Source organism: Apium graveolens, chromosome 5, assembly GCF_009905375.1.
Source record: "Apium graveolens cultivar Ventura chromosome 5, ASM990537v1, whole genome shotgun sequence".
Lineage (NCBI taxonomy): Eukaryota > Viridiplantae > Streptophyta > Magnoliopsida > Apiales > Apiaceae > Apium > Apium graveolens.
Genome location: NC_133651.1, coordinates 4,710,100 through 4,733,799, shown reverse-complemented (window position 1 = coordinate 4,733,799; position 23,700 = coordinate 4,710,100). Strand labels below are relative to the sequence as shown.

Sequence of the window (23,700 nt, the reverse complement as noted above, 5' to 3'; positions counted from 1 at the left end):
GATCTCCTCGGTATAAACCGACTTACTTACATGAGTGGGTCGCAAAGCAACTTCAACGGTGAACTAAAAATTTTAATTCGGGACAGTTTTGTTTCAAATCACTTTAACCGTGAACTAAAAAGTGATTTAAATTTGAACTAAAAAGTGATTTAAATTTGAATCATTAGATAGTATTAATCTAAATTTCAATCACTATTTTTTTTACCTATTGCATTATTACTATTCAATAATCCAAATCTTTTTAATATTATAATATTGATACTTTTTGTAATTTAATGATTTTGTTAATGTACTAAAAATATTATAATTAAATTAACCAATCTTTTTTAAAGTACTGAAAATTAAAATATATGAATATAATATTGATGATTTAATTTAAATTTATATTTGGATCACATGGTTGTAATAGAATTTAGATCTCGTCCCAAATTTAGATCACTCGATAATTTAAATTTGGATATATGCTTGGAGATGGCACGAGTAGGGTTGTACAAAGGTTAAAAATCGGACCGGACCGAAGACCAGATTTTTTCAGAATTTCACGGACCGAGGACCGGACCGGCTCTATCCGGTTTTGGGACCGGACCGGAAAAACCCGGATTGGACCGGACGGGACCGGTTTGGACCGGTTTAATTAATATTTATATAAAAAAATTATTTATATAATTTTATTTTAATATTTCTTTCAAATTTATATATATTAAAAATTTTGTTACTTGGTACGTCAATAAAAATTTAAAAGTAAATATATATTTTAATATTTTAAAAGTAAATATAATTTTTTAAGTGTGTGAATATCAATATTTTATTATATGAAATACGAAATTTAGTAATTTAAAGTGTAGTATCGATCTATTTTATTATATAAATCTATTATTTATTAATATGGATCAATAAAATATGATATGCGTGAATGTTTAATATTTATATATGATCTTATAAGACATCAATTAAAGGTAAAATAATTATATATATGAATTCAGGTCCATTCAGGTATAGACCGGATTTTATCAGGTTTTGAACCGGACCGAAAACCGGATTTTGTCAATTGTAAGGATCGGGGACCGGACCGGGTATGTTCGGTTCGGTCCGGGTCTCAGACCAGTAGATCCGGTCCAAGTTACATGTCCAGACCGGAATTCTGTACAGACCTAATCACGAACATTAGCCTCGTTTAGCAATTAGGTAGCCACAATGAGTTACCATAGTTGAAAATACTCAACAATTTTAGACTTCACCCTAGAAATTATAAATTTATATATTCTACTAGGAGGATAGTGAATGTAATATAGAAAATCAAACTTAGCACAAGAGAAAAGAAAGAGACTAGCATCTATCCTCGTGCGGTGATGGTATCAAGTTCTCTTGTCGATAGGAATAGGTTGTGTCGCCAAAGGAAAGTGAATGGAATGGGAATATTCCACAAGTAGTGTAAATGGCAGAGGTGAAAAGACATATTTTGGGAAAGTGCAAGGCATCTCGATCTTTCTTTTATCTCCCCGGGGAAAGGGCGAGATTTCTCTGATCTTTTTTTGATCTCTTCCGTTATGGCATCTCCATTTCTTATGGACTAAAATTGTTGATTAAATAATCCTTCCTCTGTCTTTTTTATATATCGTTTGACTTTTGTGCACACGTTTCTAAGTCTATTGACCACATAGTTAAAATAATACTCCCTCTGTCTCATCCATTTCTTTACAGTTACTATTTTGGGCCGTCTCATCCATTTCTTTACATTCCAAAAATAGTAAACTTTTAATAATATAAAACACTATTATACCCACTAACTTCCTCCACTCTCTCAAATCTATTATTAAATATTAATAGTTCTCACTACTTTAACCACTTTTCATCATTTTTCATTACTTTACCTACTTTTATATATATATATATATTGGTCTCCGTGCCCACCAGAGATGTAAACATCCTGGTGGGACGGAGGGAGTAATGTTTAAAAATTTCTTTTTCTGAATTAAAGTTTTAGTTATATATTTTTTATTCACAAAAAAAATTAAAAATTATTATTTTAACTACGTTGTCAAAGTACTTAGAAGTGTGTGCACAAAAGTCAAACGTCATATAAAAAAAATATTGATTATCTAAAATTTTCTGAACTTATAAAATATTAAAGTACAGCGAAATTGACTATAATGATAGGCTGTATTTTAAATATATTTTAAAAATAGTATGTCTTTATTATTTCAGTTCGTTATAAATAGAATGTTTTATTTTAATATGATAACATATGATTTGATACATTGTTTTCGGTCTCCATAGATTTAACAAATATGATCAACGTAATGAGATTAGCTAAAATTTTAATTAATGAATTTGTAACATTGGAGTGCATAATATTTTTATATAATATTTATAATTTTAATTATGAGATGCTGCGTAGACTTTTAGCGAAGAGATTTGTACCGTTGGAGATGCTCCGTATCATTTTCATGTACACCCCCACAATGTTACTGTCCGTGTGATTCAAATGGAATAAAGCAAGGTTTTGGAAGCAAGTTTCATCTATGCAACTTTTACTTTTTTTTCAGAATGAGGCAAAAAAAGGGCATAGTGAGTTCCGTGTTATGGAATCATAGGAGATACGATAAATTGGAATAAAGGGCAATCAGAAATGGAAAAAAGGAAACTTAAAAAGAATCACATGGCTATTACATGTTTATGTACTAAAATCTCATAACTTTGTATCAGAACTGGCTAAAATATACACAGGAATAATCTGAACAATGTTTATACCATTTCAGAAACAAAACAAGTTTTCTCTCGCTTTTTTAAAAGCAAGAATAAGAGTATATTTAATAATTGTATATTTGTATGTTTTATGTTTGAAATAAAGCCTACTAGTGACCTCAGGAGAACTTGCTTTCTATTTCAATAAAACTTTATATTATTTTCATTTCATGCTAAAATTTGAACTTAAAGCCAAACACCCGTAGCATATGTTTTACAAAACAAAAAAATCTTAAAATGAACAACAAAAAATACAAATAACTCCATCAGAAATTGGTCAATATTTTTTACCAGTAAGCAGCGACGGACACCTTCATTTTCCAGCATAAATTACAAACTCGGCAGTTCAGTTCAAGTAAAATATAATACTAATCACAACACTAAACATTCTGGAAACTGGATAAACTAATTTGGTAAAACCATGTTTTTTGTAAAACATAACAAGAAAATAACAGAGTACTTTTCGCCTTTACAGTCTGGCTATACAGCCAAACCCATCTGTTTGCATCAACTCCAAGCTAGGAAAAATCAGTCAGTACCTAGACCGGCTTCTTCTCCTGCAACCATAGAGCTCCACTCAGATTGTCCTTTCAACCAGAAGTAAAGGTTGCATTGTTCAGCCAAAACATATGCTTACCGAGGTGAACGGGAACGAGACAGAGACCGGGAGTAGGAGGGCGAACGAGATGGTGAGCGAGAGCGGGAATGATGTCTTCTTCGTGAACTCTTGCCCCTGCTCGGACTTCGACTGCGTCGGTGCCTTCTGTAACAAGGCCACAAGATATTTAACTGGCTTGTCATCAAACACAAAAGAATGGAAGAGTATGTCGTTTCTCAATTGTCTCACAACTTTATTCAAACAAAAAAGAATTAACCAAGATTCAGCTACATTATTGAAATTGTAACAGCAGTCCTAATAACTTGCACTAACACACGTCTAACATGAGTGCTGCTTGTGTAAGAGTTGAAAAGGATGAATCAGGGCCAGGTAGTCTGAAAGCAATTTTCAGGACCAAGAGGAACAAATGACAGAATACAAACAAATCATTCTCCTGGCTTTCCTGAGGCCTCTGCCATCAAATTTCAACAAATCTACCAAACTATTGAAAAATGTGAGTTTGTATGACTCAGGGTAAAGCCGATATATCGCTAGACTCGTTCCATGGTCTATACAAAACAGGCATTTCCAATATTAAAAAAAATGATCGTCCTGTTACTCTATGGGAGGCAATTGTCAAAGTGTGAAGAGTGCCAGAACAATAGATAAAAACATAGACCAAAACTTAAAGAGAACAATGAACGCTGCATTGAAATAATAATAATATTATTAGGCGATCCTTTATGTAAATACCATTTTCAGAAACAACAATTTGTAGCAAGTGAAATTCTGTACACATAATCGTTATACTCATATGCAACATGGGCAGATTGGATTTGATTTACCTTGGAGAACGGCTATAACTTCTGCTCCGGCTCCGACGTCTATACCTACTCAACCGGTTAGTTTCCGCAAGTTTCTCGAGCCTTTGACGATCTTGTTCACGTTTCTTAGCCATTTCAACAGCAGTGTCTTTCTTAACTATACAACCAGTCACCAATCAGTTAGGTTCAAAACATAATTATAGACTTCTGACATCTATAATAAAGGAAGACTGATTTAGTCAAATGCTCTGCATTACATACTCTGTTTATTTAGTTGTTTGCTCATAATTCGTTTCAGCCGCTCTTGCGGTGTTTCCTTTTTCTCGGCCTGCTGCTTAGGAAGGCTCGCACTACCTGTCGCTTTTAATTTTGCCAGTGCTGATGATGTGCTGCTAATGTAGATGAACACACACTGCTTAGTGTACTAAAACTTCAAGATCATCATTAGGCTTAAGCATGTGGGCCGCATAATTTTCCACAGGTCTACAATCCCTATCATACCTTGCTGGTGGTTTTAACAATTTAGAATTCTTTTCCTTATCCAGTGATACACCAGATGCAGGATCAACATGAAGGGCCTCAAGTATGTGACCAGATGATGGCCTGCAGAAAAGGAGAAGCATTAGAGATGCCCGTTCAACACTTCTCGGATGCATTCATATATAGCCCATTTCAGGGAGAATTAAACTTCAGAAACAGATGTTCGCTTCAATCTTCCTCTCTGCTTATGCTGATAAAATCCTAACACTGATCTAATTTTAAACCACAAAAGTTTGCCTCAGCTAACAAAATGGGTGTAAGCAGCAGCAGAGTAATGACTGCCCAATCTATCTTTTGCAAGAATAAAAGGTCAAGTGCTCCGACCGGTTCAAAGGGCTGGCTTCAGACCGAGGAGATGGTGGTGGTGAGTAGCCCACGACCTTTGGCTCAGCTCCTTCTCCAGCTCCGCCAAATTCAGTAATGTATTCTATTTTAGGAGCTCTTGACTTGCTTCGAGAAACATCTTCGGAATGAGCACCACGAGCATTGCGCCTAGAACGTGATGGGGAATATGACCTTGACCTTGATCTAGCAAAGGCAGTGAAAAAAGTGAGTGGACCGAACATTGTAACAAGTAAAAAAAAGAAAGGTAAACAAAGCATGCCTTCTAGAACGAGGATAAGCTTCATAAGTTGGACTTCGTCTAGACTCCCTGGAAACCATAAATATCGAGAATCATTTAGGCATAAAAAGATCTCCGGTCCATAAGTGATAATACATGTATTAGAAACTAATCAGAAAAAGAAGCAGCATACCTGTAGGGGTCATGATGAAGCACTCTAGTTCCAACACCCCTAGCAACTTCTCTTTCCCTCTCCCTTTCTATCTGAGATGCCTTCCTCCTGTCTTTGCGACTCAACTTTTTCTGCAAGTTAAAAATTAACCGTAGTCATATAATCCGGATTTTATATTCAAACTACACAAGTATCACTACATATGGTTCTCCGGGCAGACGTACCATAGTAGGATCTCCCTTTACTATTTCTTTTTGCCTTCTTTCTTCTTCTTTAGCCTTTTTATCCATGTATACAAGCCACCCATACCTCTTCACCCCATAATCTTTTGCGATTAAATCCATTCCTTCATCATTGCTATCATCACTGTTAAAATCCTCGTCGTCGTCATCATCCTCATCTTCGTCCTCATCATTGTCATCACCGTCTGAATACTGCGTTTCCTGTTTTCCTTCTCCGTCATAAGAAAAACCCACTTGAGAATAAGTTCCCTTGTTTGCTGTTGGCTGAGCAGGTTGAGATCTACCAAATGAATACAAAAAAAAACAAATCATAAGAAAGTATACAAATGAATAAAGTGGATACACTTAAAATTTTGTCATTATCACTCCTAGTCATAAATTAATCTAAAAGGGGGAAACCGCAAACAAAGAAAATTGGTAAAAATAAATTGGGTATACATTTAAACAGTCTATTTTCCGGTTGATGTTGTTCTATCAAGTTTGTCGATGCTCTTGGCAAAAGACTGAGCCAGGACTGAGAGGTTGCACATGCAAAAATATAAACACCTTACATTTTAAAAATACATTTAAACGTATATATTAAAATAATCAATAACAAAACCATAAACTATAAAATTTGATTAATACACTTCAAATTCAACATACAAATAACAAGTTTTTTATATCCTTCTGTCAAAATTTAGATATATCATTTGCATGATATCCTACTTGGAGGGGGAAAGTAAGATATTTTAAAATCATTACACTTACATACAAGATTTAAATATATATACACATAATTTAAAACTAAATTTACGAAAAGATTAGAGTTTGGGTGGCGGTGCACCTGCCAGCCATCCCAACCACAATATATGCTATACATAAGTTTCATCAGGCACCCAATTAGGGAAAGTAGTAATAGGTATATATGATGTAAACCTGTCTAATCCGAATAATGCAACATTCTTTGCCTCCATTTCTAGATGAACGTGTTGCAATCCATCTCCATCCGTAACTGCCATGAGGAAAAAAATGCACAGCTCGTAAAGCCAAAGTATATAAATTCCATTTGCTCCATAAGAATATAAATTTTTCGGGGTATTGTTGTGGTTGCCTTGTTAAGAACAAAATTAAACTCAATATTTACATTAGTAATGTATAGAGCCGAATAGATTATAAGAAGTAAACAAGTACCGACATCCTCTACGTCGATGCTTAATTAAATCCCGATAACGCTCAAAATTAACGAACTCTTCAAGTTCTTCCTCTTCTTCCGTCTTATCAGGAACCCGGATTCGTCGTGAATCAGAGTCTCTGATAAAATCCAGTAGAGCACGACCATCAAATCTGCCAAACATAAATCCAGTAAGTATAAACACTAACGTTTTCCCTATACAAGCCAGACTACATTCTAACTAATTCTTTTAGAGGAAATTACCTGTCAATCATGACATCCTGTTTCCCATTCCATGGTATCCTGATTTCAAAGAAATATTAACAAAGAACAACAAGCGTCCATTACAAAATGTAGCTAAACTACGGGGAAAAAATGAGCAAGGACGGAACTTGGAAGTTATCCCTTGAATTATAGTAATAGATAGATACTCGTAAAAACAACTTTATAACTTAGAATTAAGGAATCATGCCACGAAAAATAACGAAAAATATAGCTCCTAACATATACTATTCAGTGCCAAAATCAAATCACCTACATCCTAATCCTACTACAAATTACGCTAACAATCAAAGAACATTATAAATAACAACATTTAAGTAGAAAATAAATTAAACAAAAAATGAAGTAAAAATTAGGGATTTATTTTAAAAAAAAACACATACAGGCCTTGCTGATCTTGAGTAGCTTGATAAAGACCGTCGTCACGGTACATACGGCAACGAGATCCGGAAACTTGAATGGATTGTTGCGGGTCGCCCCGACGCTTGGCGAGATAAACGGCGCGTCTTTGAGCTCGCTTACGAGCAGCGTCCATCATATCGTGGACCTTTCTCTCCGATCGACGAGCTTCGTGCCACATCTTTCTCCGATTTGATTAATTTGATTCGAGAGATATTGTTGGTGTGTGAAACCCTAATTTTCAATCGTCCACGTTTGGGTTCGTTATAATCAAATTGATTGATTGATGTTTTTGGCTTTCATAAAACTATAGTATGTATCCCAAATTAAAAACGAAATTATTTTTTTAGGAAAAAAATGAAATTCATGAAAGAAAATTTTGTATAAATTAATTATAATAAAAATCATAAACAAACTTTTTTTTTGGCAAATAAAAAACTATTATTTTTATTGTAGGTAACCTACAGCCGCTACCCTTCGGATTCGCACCGGTAAACCATACGGGCTCACGTAATAGCCTGCAAATCACGTGAACCAAGGTAAACCGCATTTTAGCGATAGAGTATGACTCAGGAGGCATAAATTTTATTAACTTAAACATAATACATTCGGGACAAACTCCCAATTACCGATACAACAAGGCTGGAAAACAAACAACATACTAAAACCAATTAGATGATTTGTTTCCTGATTGTTTAATACACTGAATTTAAGAATTCTTGAAACTAAAAGCGAAATAAAGATATTTCAAGCGATACAAACTGCACCAACATCCCAGAAAACAACAACATCACAATTAACTATATCACGTAAATATTATTGTTAGCCCGGTATTTAGAAACATCAATCGCACAAACTGAGATTGGAGAAACGGCACCCTAGCTATCTACATGCCGAATACCAGTTATAAACATGTCGAAAGCACCCCAACTATCTACACGCCGGATAGCAGCTATAGACATGCCGAAAGTGTAAACTCTGGAAAGATGAACAATCTTTGATTGTGAAAGCTGAGCTCTTGCAATAATTACCACCGCCCCAGATTTGATGAATGCTTTCCAGGTCACCAAAAATATCAACAAAATCGTTCTCAACAGATCCAACCCCAAATAAAATCAACCATAACTTAACAAAAACACAATGAAAACACTCCAAAAGAATAGACAAAACACACACTCCAACAGGAGAGACACGCAAACGCCCAAAAATTTGGGTTTTATTGAAAGAAAATTAACGAGAATAAAAAAATTTGAAAGGATTAGGGCTTTCCATCGGAGAAAACCAGTGAAAGCCCCTCAATTAACTTATGATAGGACAAACCCCAACCCTATGATGGGAGAAGAAGAGGGGGAGGAGGCTACAGTTGTTTTTTTTAATAAAAGCCCGCACATTCATTAAATTATATATCCAAACTCAAAATATGATTAAGGAATTGAGGTGGAGTGGCATACCACTCCCCTTTGTCTTTTATAGAATGGGCAGCTTTGGCGAGCCTATGAGCTACCGTATTCGCAAAGCGATAAATAAAAATAACTAGCACTTGATTTACGTGCTTAAGTAACCGAATACAATTAATGACAATGGTACCAAAAAGAGCTTCTCCTTGTCTACCATTACACGCAGCAGCTAGAGCAGACAAATCTGTTTCGATTATACACTGCTTATACCCCTTGTCAATGATCCACGACAAGGCTTCCTTAAGGCTAATTGCCTCTGCCTCTCTGGCCATTCACGCACCCGCAACTTTCTTTCCTCTCGCTGCTAAAAAATACGAGTTTTCATCTCTAATAATAGCACCAACACATATACTGCTATTAAGGAACATCGCAGCATCTATATTAATTTTCAACCATCCTGCATCCGGAGGCTTCCAGGCTTGTGCTCCTACTTCATCTCGAGTCCTTCTGTCTTTTTCTTTGATCCGAGCTTCTTCCATTTGATAAGTAATTGACTGACATTATTTCTTACACCAAAAACTGAGCCATTTACACGGTTCTAAACCCAGTTATTTCTCATGTTCCATAGACTCCAACAGACCATGGCAATTTCAACACTTTGGTCCCTCGTACTTCGTTCAAATAATCTTGCAAAGATTGCACAAGTTGTTTCGTCTGTAGAACATTAAAGCAAGTAGTGAACACCTGTAGTTTGCCAAACTGATTTTGCAAAGTCACAAAAGAACATCACATGGATAACCGTTTCTGTTTCACAGTGGCATCACGAACACCAAACATCTATATCAACATGTCTTGACAACAGTGCTGCATTAGTTGGTAAGCACCCTTTACATAGACGCCATAAGAAATTTGTCACCTTCTCAGGGAACCATAACTTTTTCCACATATCAGAATAAACAGTAGAACATTCTCCCCGGATCCATCTATAACAACTTTTTACTGTAAAAACTCCTTTGTCATAAAGCATCCAGTACCAGGAGTCCGCATTGTTCACCATTGGTATTGGAATTCGTCTTATGAGTTCTGCATCTCTCGAGCAAAAAATATTATACAATATCTCAACGTCCCATCTTTTTTCCCCAGCAACCATCAAATTACTAACCTTGACATTGGTTCTCTTATCATGCTCCATTGGGCTAACAAAACCATTTTTCACATCCGGAAGGCATGGTACATCCCACACCATCGTCTCCTCACCATTTCCAATCTTTCTCCTTGCACCAGCTTTAAGAGCTTCCAGACCTTGAACAATACCACGCCAAACATAGCTAGGATTATTTCCAAGCCCAACATTTAACACATTCTGATCCGAATAATATCTTGCTTTCATTACTGCATTAACTAATGGATCAGCTTCAATAAGAACGCCATCATTGTTTAGCTAGCATAGCTATATTAATTTTTTCACCTCCTTTAATCCCAAGCCTCCATACTCCTTAGGCATACATTCGCTTCCATGAAATCCATTTCACCATCTTGCCATTTACTCCCCCACCTCATAAGAACGCATTCATCTTTTTCTCAATTTCATCACATATTACATCTGGAATAAGGAATAAGCTCATCAAAAAATTAAGAGTATAGTCTGTGCAAATGACTTTAGCAGTGTAACTTTTCCATATTTAGACAGCTCCTTATTACATCATGATTGGATTTTATTCTGAACTTTATCACTCAGAAATCCAAAAAGTTCATTTTTACTCTTTCCAACATACATCAACAATACTTCCCAGGCTTGTCTTTCGCATTCACTTCTAGAATCTTACAATTACTTTTTATTTTTGTTACATCAGTATTAGAACTAAAAATAATATTTGACTTACTATAATTCACCATTTGGCCTGACAACATTGCATACTTACTTAGGATACCATGCATATTATTTTCCTCCTCTTGAGTAGATTTGGAAAAGAAGTAGCAATCATCGGCGAAAAGTAAATGAGATCTACTCGAGGCACCTTTGGCTACTTTATACCCATGGATCCAACCATTTTCCTCGTATCTTCAAATGATTCCAGTTAGCCCTACATCGCATAGGATATATAGGTAAGAGGAGATAGGATCTCCCTGTCTAACACCTCGTTGAGGATGCACATCTCCAAATATTTTTCTTTCCTGCAAGAAACTGTATGAAACTGTCTTGATAAACTGCATAATACGCTGAATCCAAACTTGAGGGAACCCAAAGTTGTTCATCATCATTTCCATATATCTCCACTCCAACATATCATACAACTTAGAAACATCTATTTTTAGCCCTGCCACCCCATATTTTCCTTGCGTTTTTCTATGAATGTAATGGTTAATCTCATATGCAATCAACGCATTATCCGTAAGGAGTCCGCCTTCAACGAAAACACTTTGATTTTAAGATAGAATTAAATGTAAACACAGTTTTAACCTATTCGCCAAAACTTTTGATAAAATCCGCATTAACACATTGCATAGTGAAATGGGACGCAAATCAGAAACTTGTTTAGGTTGCTTGACTTTAGAAATAAGACATACAAGAGTTCTATCCACCTAATCAGAAAGCTCCCCATATTCAATAAAATTTCTACAAAACTCAGTAACATCCATCCTTACAATGTGCCAATATACTTGAAAGAAACATGGATTTAATCCATCAATACATGGTGACTTCTCATGGTACATAACAAACACAACAATCCTAATCTCTTCTTCAGAAACACTTTGCGTAAGACTTTCTTTTTTATCATCTATAATACTTTTAAACATAACCTCATTTGGCATCTGCTCCTCTACTATCGTGGCAGTAAAAATATTATCAAAATACATGATAATAGTATCCTGAATTGATTCATCTGTGTCCTTCCGATCATCATCATCATTCTTTAATCTTTTTATTCCGTTATGCTCCTTTCTCACATAAGCGAACTTATGAAAAAATTGTGTGTTTTGTCCCCATCTTTAAGCTAAAACTGCTTAACACGCTGGCACCAAAAGACTTCATGTTTCTCCAACAATCTCAGATAATTCCAAAAAGCCTCATTATACATTCTAACCCCACCTGTATCTCGACGAGATTTCAACCTCTGCATATCCTTGCGATAATTAGAGATTCTATTTTATAAATATCTTATCATTCCTCCACCCCACTCTTCAAGTCCAGCACTGTACTTAACCATTTTTCTCATAATATCATTATTATCTTTATCACTCCAACATTCTTGAATAATATTTTGACATTACTTCTTTTGAATCTATATATTTTTGAAGCGAAAACGTTTACTCTGAGGCATATAGACTTGCTTATTTAGTTGCAGACACAAAGGCATATGGTCTGAAGTGGAGACTTCATGGACTTTTATTTCTACACGAGGGAACGTACTACTCCATGTTATCGTTTCCAGGCCTCTATTTAATCTTTTCGAAATTCATTTATTTGTACACATACCTCTTTCCCATGTAAACTTATCCCCTGTAAACCCCAAATCAATCAGATTACACTCCATAATTGTTTCAAAGAAACCATTCAACAACACTCGAGGATGACACTGTCCACCTTTATTTTTATCTTCAGTCATAAGGTCATTGAAGTCACCAATAATGCACCATGATAACATAGAATATGCAGCTAAATTCTTTATTATACTCCAAGCTTCTCTTCGTCTAGTACGTTCTGGAATCCCAAAGTAGCATGTATACCTCCGTCGACCAAACTGCTCATGCATAACTTCAAAATCGATAAAATTACTACATCTATTTTCCACAGTAATTCCCCCCTCATTTTTCCATAGGACGACCACACCTCCCCCATGACCAATCGAATCTACAACATAACATCCAACAAAACCTAATTGTTTTTTAACTTTTTTTACTTTATTTTTTTTAACTAATGTCTCACTTAAAGAAATAATGTTGGGCCTTTAAAATTTATTTAATTCCTTTAGGAATCTAACAGTTTATAGGTTGGCCAGCCCACAACAGTTCCAAGCAATAACACCCATATTCCTTGGTGGGACTGGACCATAGGACCCGCCATTTACATGTTTTTTGACCCATCCGTCTTGTTTTCAGTATTAATTTTTTTTTATCATTTCCCTCCTTAACTTCTTCCACCCTGTCTTCAACATGTTTCCTTTTTGGGTTCATCATAATCTTATCACTTTCCATATTAAAATCCCCAAGATTTTTGTTTGCCTTTTGCTAGAAACTATTGACCTGATCATATCCCCCTTATTTTGCATCCTTAAATCTCGCGATTTTATTTCAACTCCACCAGAATCCCCGTGAAGTACTCTAACTACTCCGTCTACCTCCATGAATCACTCATGCTTCTGCCTACCACCATGTGCGGCGGTCTCCGACGTATCAGGTTTATTCATCTGCATCCACGGATTATTGATATCTTTTTTATTTCGGAGCCACTTCGCTCCAGTGTTCACTTTTGTAGCATTTTTAGACGGTGCTCTGAGCCAAACTCCATACGCCTTCTCAATCACTTTATCAGTGTTCCTATATACAATGTTGTAATCATGTTTCGAATGACCAAGAATACCACATACAAAACAGAAAGTTCCCAGACGCTCATATTTAAAATTAATCCAACTCCAGCTATCTCATTCCCTTTTTATTTTCATTCTTCTCTTCAAAAGCTTTTTAACATAAATTAACACCCTGATACGAACATATTGTTTCCAGACTCCATCAAATATATTTGGTTCCCCCTAATGAATTTCCCCATCGAATCACCAACATTTTTAAGAATATTCTCCAATAGAAACCCCTGTGTAATGCCATATATCTGCACCCACATCACAACATCCTGCATTTTAACAGTACATGGATCTTCTCCCATTTCGAGTTGGCGTGTTAGTAGTGTAGCATGTTCGAAGGACCAAAGACCTCCTTCAATGACTTTCTGAATATGCATCTTATGAAAGAACGTAAATGAATATCTCATCCCGCCAATGTCATTCACTTCCATTCCCTCATTTGGTCTCCATAGCGATACCATTACATTCTGCATATCATTAAATTTTATATTTTTTCCCGTTAAAAATCTACCAATCAGTATATAGGCTTGCTGTTGTTCCACAATTTCATTACTAGCCACGATAATTCCTCATTCATTTTCCTCGTCAATAATAAATTTTGCATACATTTCTTCTAATGGTGTTTCATGTTGTGCCATGTTTTTGATTAATTGAATAAGAGTAAACGAAAGGATTAAAAGATTTGAGGTGTATAAAAAAAATAGGGTATAAAATGTTCTTAAGCAAAAGTTGACATTAGAGACGGAGAGAAAACTGTCATTAGAGACAGACTTAAAATAAATAGTTCCAAATCATTAAACATATCTTAAGACTTGGTAGTAGGTATTTGAACCGTGTAGGACTAAATAAACGTACTAGGCACATTAATGAACCATTATTTGTCATTGCTACAGTTACTTAGTTATAAAAAAACATTTTAAAAAAGTTTTAAATCTTTAACAAAATAAAGATAATCCACATGCAATCAAATAACCGAACTCAATCTATTCCTAAGTTATTTTCTTCGCTCTCTTGAGTACAACACAGAAGGGGTGGGGGTGAATGTGTTTCATTGAATTTTTGGCCTTTTTAATCTTGTTTAGATATTTTGTGAACAAAGCAGTTTATATTTGCAGAGTTATTGTGTTAGAGAAATATAACAACTAGCACAGTATTTCAAAACTCACTTAGTTTGTATTAATTAAGTTTGTCTTGCTACAAATTCTGTGTTTTTAGAATATAAGAACTCAACTTATTCCTTGAGAGAATACAAGAAAATGTGAATATGTTTGTTACTTCTAAACTAAGAACCAGTGCATGCTTTATGCACTAGCAGCGCGGGTTTACAAGATTTGCACTAAAATGTACTAAACTACTTTCTAAAGCAACCTTTTTCTATTTCCATTTCTAGCTTAGCAAATATGTGCGGAATCTTGCAGGTATGTGACCATCCCTTTTCCAGTTAATCTTGACCTTTGATCTTGTATTCTTCCAGCTACTTTGTAGACTTTTCAATCTAATTGAATAAATCGTTTGTTAACTAATAATCTTGAATCTTGAACTTGTATGCATTCTGTATTTGAGAGGCATATCGAGATCTCCAGTTTGATCTATAAAGAAGTGACATCTCGATAAGTATAATGACTTATCGAGATCTCGGAGTTCTCTATAGGTATATTTGGCTTGTCGAGGTCTCTTGATCTTTGCATGTGAAATGACTTGTCGATATGTCTGAGATCTCTACATGTAGAAATGACTTGTCTATATCTTTGAGATCTCTATATACATAATTTGACTTATTGATATCTCTGAGATCCTTAATGAGAAATTGACATGTTGATATCTCCAATTTCTTCACATCTTCATTTGACTTGTCGATATCTCTGAGTTCTCTACATGCAGAAATGACATGTCGATATCTCCAGTTCTCTACATCTTCATTTGACTTGTCGATATCTCTGAGACTTCTCTATAAGACATTTTGGACTTCTCAATAAGCTATTCTGGACTTCTCGATAAACTTATCGATATAACTTGATCTGTGACTTGTCGATATCTTGACTTAGAACATTTTTCATAGAACAATTTTATCCAACTCCAAGCTTCTACAGTTTTCTCTAAGGCATGATCATGACTTGATCTTCTTCCAGAGATTATTCCTTAGCTTGAATTTGTTCACGGAAAAATATACCAATCTATTCTTCTAACCTTTTTATATACTCAAGAAATACAGTACAAAATACAAAATTGATTATCAAACAACTAAATCTCAGGGTTGTCAATGTGATTTAGTCTTGTTATTGTATAGGTATGTCTTGCACAACAGAGATGTTGGTTGAACTTTTATTAAATTTATGTATATTATATAATTAAAATTATTTTATTGAAAATTAAAATTAATTTATTTTATTTGGTAATTTTCATTTTTTTTAAATAATAAACAAATAAATTTTAAATTTTGGTCAAAAGTTGATAATTTAACAGCTAAAAAGTGAAAAATGAACAACTAAATGAATATGACGGGTCCCACTAAAAAATAAAAAATAAAAGAGGAGAGTTAGACTTTCATTTAGAGTAGAGACGACACAATTTACAAGACATAAAAATTTAATGTTTATGTTTCTAGTACACAGTCGAGATTTAGTGTCGGTTTTGTATTTACCTTTCGAATACACACCATGACATGAACTCTACGACATTAATAAATATTATTATTAATTATTAATATTTTTATAACTATTTGTATATTTATAATGAATATATGCATATTTATTTTTAAAATATAATTTAAGTTCATAACATTGTATAGAATTGTGATCTCAATATACATTTCATATATTTTATAAAATTTTACCTACAAATTTTATATTTTAAAATTTTTATTTATTTTAATTTATATTGATATTCAATTTAACACAAAATATACTTTACGAATACGAAAATACACGAATCCTAAATATGACGATTTTATGTTTGACATTTAAATATATGAAACACGAAAATATATGAAACGAAAGTACACGACACATATGGAGTGTCGGGTCTAATTTAGAGATAATGGCCTCCAGTATTTATAATCTTCTTGAATTGTATTGGGTTAATCCAATGTTTGATATTTTAAAATATTGAAGCATCTAGTACTATTTAGGGTCGTTTGTGTTCTCTTAAAAAAAGTAATTAATATTATTTAAAATTAAAAAGTGTTATACAAATTATATGTAAATTATTATTTATAAGTCATTTATACGTTTGAATAATTTTACTTACAAGATGGTGACGTGTTTGTTAATTACAACTTATAAATTTTTTAAAATAAATTAAAATTTATATTATAGTAATTTAATACATTATTAAATTAAATAAAAATATGAAATTTAAAATTGAATAATTATATATATGTGATAAATAAGTAATACAAATAAAACATATATTTTCAGTATTCGATCATTTTGAATACGAATATGGAAATATAGGTATGTCTGTTTCTGATAATATCTGAATACCGAAATTTAATATACATTAGCCTATCTCTCGTGTGATGTACAGTTTTTTAAATAATAATTATTTTATTATTTTTATTTTACTGTTTTATTAATTAAATTTAATTTTTATATATCTTTAAATTAAATAAAATAGTTACACTATTACAGGATTTGTTGTGTCCATGAAAAAGTTAGCGGAAGCAATATATATATATATATATATATATTATAAAATATGTAGGATACTGTGACGGTAAGGGTTGTGAAGTTTAACACTGTTAGCCTTAAATGTTAGGTCGGTCTCACTGTTTATATTTGTCTATGTCTCTGTCTTATAATAATATTATTTATAGTAAATTATATCTAATTATTTTCAATTCTAAATATAAAACTGTGACCAGACAACGACTAACAACAAAATTTTCATTCTTTCATCTTTAATATAATAATATATATGATATTTAAATAATATATATTACTTGTAATTTATAATATATGTTGTACAAGACATGCATGTACTATAACAAGACTAAGTCAAATTGACAGCCCTAAGTAAGCTGTATGATAATCTAAGTTTGCACTTGGTATTGTAGTATTTGAGTCTGTAAAATTATCAATTGATTACACTGGAGTATTTTTCTGTAAACAGTCTCAAGCCTAAGAATAAATTCTGGAAGAAGATCATGCCTCAAAGACATTGTGAAGAAGCTTGGAGTTGAATAAATCTGTTTTGGAAAAAAAATTCTAAGTCAAGAAATCTACAAGTCACAGATTAAGTCCTATAGAGAAGTCATTTGAGAACTTCAGAATGACTTATCGACAAGTCAAAATCAGCTTATAGAGAAGTCTCAGAGATATCGACAAGTCAAATAAAGATATGAAGATTGGAGATATCAACAAGTTATTTCTGCAATAGAGAACTCAGAGATATCGACAAGTCAAATTGAAGATGTGAAGATTGGAGATATCGACAAGTCAAATTCTCACTAGAGATCTCAGAGATATCGACAAGTCAATATGCCTATAGAGATTTCAGAGATATCGACAAGTCTTTTCTAAATGCATAAATTCAGAGATCTCAACAAGCCAAATTCTCTTATAGAGAACTCAGAGACTTCGATAAGTCAAACAACTATAGAGTAATAAGAGATCTCGATAAGCCATTATACTTATCGAGATGTCGAGTTCTCTATAAAACAAACTGGAGATCTTGATGCAAAACTCAAGTACATAATGCATACCAGTTAAATATCCAAGATTATCAATCAACAAACAAATCAATCACTGATTTGAAAAGTCTATAAAAGCACCTTGAAGAGTACAAGATCGAATGCCAAGATTAATTGACAAAGTAAAGTCACAGACATGCACGATTTGCAAAGATACACTAAGCCAGAAATAGAAAGTTTTAGTGAACTTAAAGTAGGGTTTAGTACATGCTATTGCATGCTGTGTAAAACCTGTGTTTACTGTTCTATAAAGTAAACATTGGATGCTTTATTTTAGTTGTAACAAAATAGATCTAGAAATTCTTGTAACTCTCAAGAGAGAAGCTGAGTTCTTTATCAACAAAGAACCCAAAAATTTGTAGTAAGATATACTTGATTTTAATATAAAATTAAGTGGGTTTTGAAAGATATTGTGTTCATGTGCATGTTTTATTATTCCTGTTAAAACATATTATCTCCACAAGTTAGACTACTTTGTTCACCACTTCCATAATAGTTTAAAAAACTCAAAAAATAACCCAAAACACATTCACCCCCCCCCCCGTGTTGTATTCATTACCTAACAAATGGTATCAGAGCAAAATCTGAAAGCAAACAGATTAAAGATCTTGGAAGAATGAATACACAGAAGCTTAGCAGTATCAAAATTTCTACCTTTGACAGATCTAACTACACACCGTGGAAAAAGAAAATAATGTTGTTCATCAGGATGACCAATCAATTATACATTCAGATCCTCAAAAATGGGCATTTCACTCCCATGGTAATAGTTGAGGAATCTACAGATGGAGACATGGTCATTCTAGCACATTATGCTCCTAAAGATCCTTCAGAATATACTGAACCTGAAAAAGAAAAGGTCTCTCTGGATAGTGGCATGCAGCTGATTTTAATAGTCACTTGATAATGTAATGTACAACAACATTGTCAACTATGACACAGTCAAACAGATCTGGGAGAAGATAGAGATCATGTGTGAAGGAACATAGGAGGTTAGGTCAAACCAAAAGAGGATTTTGGTTTCTCAGTATGAGAGGTTTATGGCTAAACCAAAAGAAGGAATTACTGAAGTTTTTGAAAGGTTCAATAAATTGATAAATGACTTGCAATATTATGAAGCTGAGGAGGTTAACCTAAAATTCCTTCTAGCTCTTCCTGACCATCTTGAACAGAAAATATCAGCTATTAGAGAAGGAAAAGATTTAAGCAGAATGACTTTGGAAGTTCTATATAGAATCTTGAAAACTTATGAACTTGAAATACTGCAAAGAAAGTCATTGAAAGCACACCATGGTCATGTTGTTGGTGGTTCAAGTGCTTTGATTGTGAATGACAGAGAAGAAAGTGAAGATAAGCAAGATGATCAAGTTCCAGTTGTTCAAGCTATGGAACAAAAGAACAAAGGACCTCAGAAGCAAGTTGTATTGGAGCTGCAGGAAGATGAATATTACACCTTGGATGAGCTAGATGAAATGGACCAATCCATAGCTTACTTGGCTAGGAAACTTTCCAACATAAGAGTCAAAAAGCCAAGGTTTTTCAAAAGCAAGGGACAATCTTCCAACAGCAACAACTGGAAACCAAAAGCTCAGTACAACTCAGTTAGCAAATGTGGCTACAAAATTGGATATGTGGACATATCAAAGATAAGGTGCTTAAATTATGATGAGTTGGGTCACTTTGCTACTGAATATAGAAAGCCTAAAAAGGTGAAGAAGGATAAAGCTTAATTGGAACTGGAAGCAAAGTATGAAGCTCTCTTGAAGAAACAGTCTGGAAAAGCTTATATTGCAGAAGGAAAAAGTTTGGATGATACTGATGTTGATGATGAGGATGAAGAGGTTGGAAACTATGCACTTATGGCTTTTGAGCATGGAGAAACATCCACTTCAAAATCAAAGGTACCAACTCTAACTACTATTGATTTAAATGCTAGTCAATATAAGGAGACTGTACAAAAGATTAACGTGGAGATGTTTCATATACCCACTAGCTTGGTAGCAGCTACTGAGGAAGTCAGTAGGCTAACAAAAGCTAATGAGAAGCTTGAAAGTGAAAAGAAAAAGATGGATCTGCTGCTTGTGGAGCTTGAGTCAATCAAGCAAGAAATGAATATTTGAAAAACAAGTTGAAGTGTGCCAATGATATTAAAGTTGTGTTAAGAGAGAAGATTGAAAAGAATGAGGTGAAACTGAAATCATTCAGGAATGCATCTGAGTTGGTTGGTTAGTACCATGAGAAGAACAAACCATGTGCTAACATAGCTATTGGTCTTGATTATGATGCTTTGAATAGCAACAAGAAAGTTGTAGGTGGTAAAGGAAAAGCAACTGAAAATGAAGATGTCCCAGCTATGCTGAGAAAGGTTGGTTTTACCTATGTTCAAAGCATGTGAAGTAGATTTCAGTAAGAAGAGTTGATCATAAAGCAATAAATTGCTGATGAAGACAATGAGAAGAAAAATGCAGAAACAACTCCAACTTCCAAAACTAAAAAGAATCCCATGGTCAACCAAGATTCTAGGACACCTGTCAAGGAAGTAAAAACTGAAGATGAAAGAAAGAAAAAGAATAATAGAAATGGGAAAATTGGAATAAACAAGAGCAACAATTTTTCTTATGTTGGAGATGCTCCAAGAAAACAATGTCAAAAATGTGGCTATGTGAATCATCTAACTCACCTTTGGAAAAAGGTTGTTAGTAAGCCAGGAGTGGGAGCATGCAAGTACAATGAAGCAAAAACCGAAGATCTCTACTCATTATGTGATAAGTTTAATTGCATACCTTGCAACATGAAAGTAGTGACAAGTTGCCACAAGCTGAGAGTTGATCTTAAGGAAATCAATATTGAGTCTTCAGCTAAAAAGGACAATGTGCATCACTCAATGAACTCTATTCTTTCTGAATCATCAAACTCTACCTCTATCAAATCTGTTAACAAGAAGAAAGTACCCAATACTGCATGAGTTGCTAAACATACTTAATACTCATTGTGTGCAGGGCAAAGAGAAGAAAGTCATATGGATCATAGACAGTGGATGCTCAAGACATATGATAGGTGATATGGCCCCGCTATCACGGTTTGAGGAGAAGGTTGGCCCATTAGTGACTTTTGGAGACAACAACAAAGGGTTCACAATGGGATATGGGAAATTGATTTTTGGAAATGTTGTCATTGAAGATGTAGCACTAGTAGCTGATCTTGAAGTGAATCTCCTTAGTGTTAGTCAATTTGCAGACAAAGGATTCAAGGTCTCATTTGACAAAGGAGAATGCATTTTTATCAGCAAAAAGACTGGTGAAGTTGCCTTGAAAGGAGCAGGGAAAGGAAGCTTATTTGTTGCAGACTTGGACTTAACAAATGAGGATGAAATTTGTTGCTTTTACATTAAGGCATCTGTAGAGCAAAGCAAGCTATGACACAAGAAGCTATCTCACTTGAATTTCAAGGCAATCAACACTCTAGTCAAAAAGGAGTTAGTGAGATACATGCCTAATCTGGAGTTTGCTCAAGATGAAGTCTGTGATGCTTGTCAAAAGGGAAAAATGAAAAGATCAAGCCACAAGAGTAAAACTGTGAATTTTATAAGTGCACATTTGCAACTTATTCACATGGACTTATTTGGACCAATTAATGTCCTGTCAATTTCAAGAAAGAGATATGCATTTGTGATGGTGGATGACTACTCAAAATACACATGGGTAGAATTTATGCACTCCAAAGATGAGACTTCACACATCATAATTGAGCACATCAAGAAGATTGAGAAGCAGGATGAAGATCAGAATTGTGTGAATAGATTTGGGAGTGATAATGGAACATTATTCATGAATGCAGCCTTAACTGAATTCTGTAAAGACAAAGGCATTGTTCAAGAATTCGCAGCTGCTAGAACACCTCAGAAAAATGGGGTAGTTGAGAGAAAGAATAGAACACTAGTGGAGGCTGCTAGAACAATACTGCAAGATGCAAAGTTGTCAACAAGTTTTTGGGAAGAAGCTATGAACACTGCATGTTATACTCAAAACAGATATCTCATTAACAAGAATCTTGGCAAGTCACCCTACTCAATCCTGTCTAAAAGAAAGCCTATTGTAAAGTATCTTCATGTGTTTGGAAGCAAGTGATATGTTTTGAAGGACAACTCTTAATATGTGGGAAATTTTGGCTCTAAAGTTTTTGAAATAATTTTTCTGGGATATTCATTTGAGAGAACTGCATACAGAGTCTATGTGATTAAACAGGAGAAAATTATGGAAAGCACAAATATTACTTTTGATTATGACAAATGTCTAGGCTTGGAATGCCTTGATGACAATGAAGCCGAAGTCCTTAGATTTAAAAATCTTAAAATTGATAGTGATTCTGAAGATGAAGCTGAAATCAACACACAACAGATAATGGATGAAGACACTAGTGGACAAATGAACCATGAAAATGGAAGCTCATCTCAAACACCTGAATTTGATAGCACAAACTCAGGGGGAGGAAGAGAAGAAAGTGTTAGTGTAGGTGCCCTAGAGGCAATACATTATTCTTTTAAATCTTTATGTCAGTTGATCATTCAATAAATGTATTTATTATGAACTTAATTACTGCGATATTTTGTTAGCATAATAAATGTCCTTAGAATCATGATATACATTGTATAGTTTAAGTACATGACTTGAACTTGAGATTATATAATATATCATATTCTTAAAGGTCCCTAGTCGAGTATTATTATATAGGACAATAATAATACATAGATAGACTAGTATGTTGTTTGACAAGATAACCACATCTCATTGGTTATAAGTATGGGGATACTAAAGTCAATACATAGGTACATGTGAGAGTACATGGTACTGGACAGACCCACAGTAAGATTCTTCATGTTTAATAAAGTCATAAGAAAGACTCACAGTGATAATGGTGTAACGATCCTTTGACTTGAAATCATTATATTTCTATACGAGAACTAATATACTTTGACTACATTAAAAGTTACTTTTGATCGGGTGATGATAAAAGTGGACATCGGGTATATCATGAGTCGTATGAGAAATATGAATCATAGATAAATGATTTAACCCTCATATAATTAGGAGAGATATTATTGACCTCTTGATTGAGTGAGACTATAAAAGCATGGTCATGCTCAAATTATGATTTGTCTTGATAGTCTACTCATGGATCAAGTAAACCCGGATTAAATGTTGAAGAGGATGACTAAATACATGTCTCGAGTTTAATCTATAATATGTATGGTTAAAGGGATTATATTACACGAAAAATATTAATCATGAAAGGTTTTATCTAATCACGATTTAATTATTATTTAATTGGGTAACAATGATGTATTACTAGATACCGCTCATTGTTTATAATTTTATTAGAGAATAAAATTATTGCCAATTAAATAATAGCCTATAGGGTCGCACAAATAGAGCACTTAATGGAATAGTTAATTTAAATTATGGATTTAAATTAATTAATGATTATTCGAATTTTATTATAATTAAGTAAGACTTAAT

At 33.9% G+C, this 23,700-nt stretch overlaps 1 protein-coding gene across 3 annotated transcripts; it reads right to left on the bottom strand.

Moving 5' to 3' along the window:
- Positions 1-2,983: 2,983 nt before the first annotated feature.
- On the bottom strand, positions 2,984-7,809 carry LOC141662052 (uncharacterized). 3 transcript variants are annotated; one of them, XM_074469106.1, is made up of 13 exons: positions 7,502-7,809; positions 7,101-7,139; positions 6,861-7,009; positions 6,602-6,677; positions 5,666-5,963; positions 5,463-5,572; positions 5,312-5,359; positions 5,032-5,235; positions 4,669-4,770; positions 4,429-4,559; positions 4,189-4,324; positions 3,383-3,505; positions 2,984-3,302 (listed from the first exon to the last, which is right to left on the bottom strand). In XM_074469106.1, the coding sequence occupies exons 1-13, from the start codon at positions 7,696-7,698 to the stop codon at positions 3,278-3,280; spliced, it is 1,638 nt and encodes a 545-aa protein (XP_074325207.1). In that variant the 5' UTR covers positions 7,699-7,809; the 3' UTR covers positions 2,984-3,277. The 3 variants fall into 3 exon arrangements, with proteins under 3 accessions (XP_074325207.1, XP_074325205.1, XP_074325206.1); XM_074469104.1 differs by having other exon boundaries at positions 3,383-3,508; positions 7,502-7,807; XM_074469105.1 differs by having other exon boundaries at positions 3,383-3,508; positions 4,429-4,556; positions 7,502-7,807.
- Positions 7,810-23,700: the final 15,891 nt, after the last annotated feature.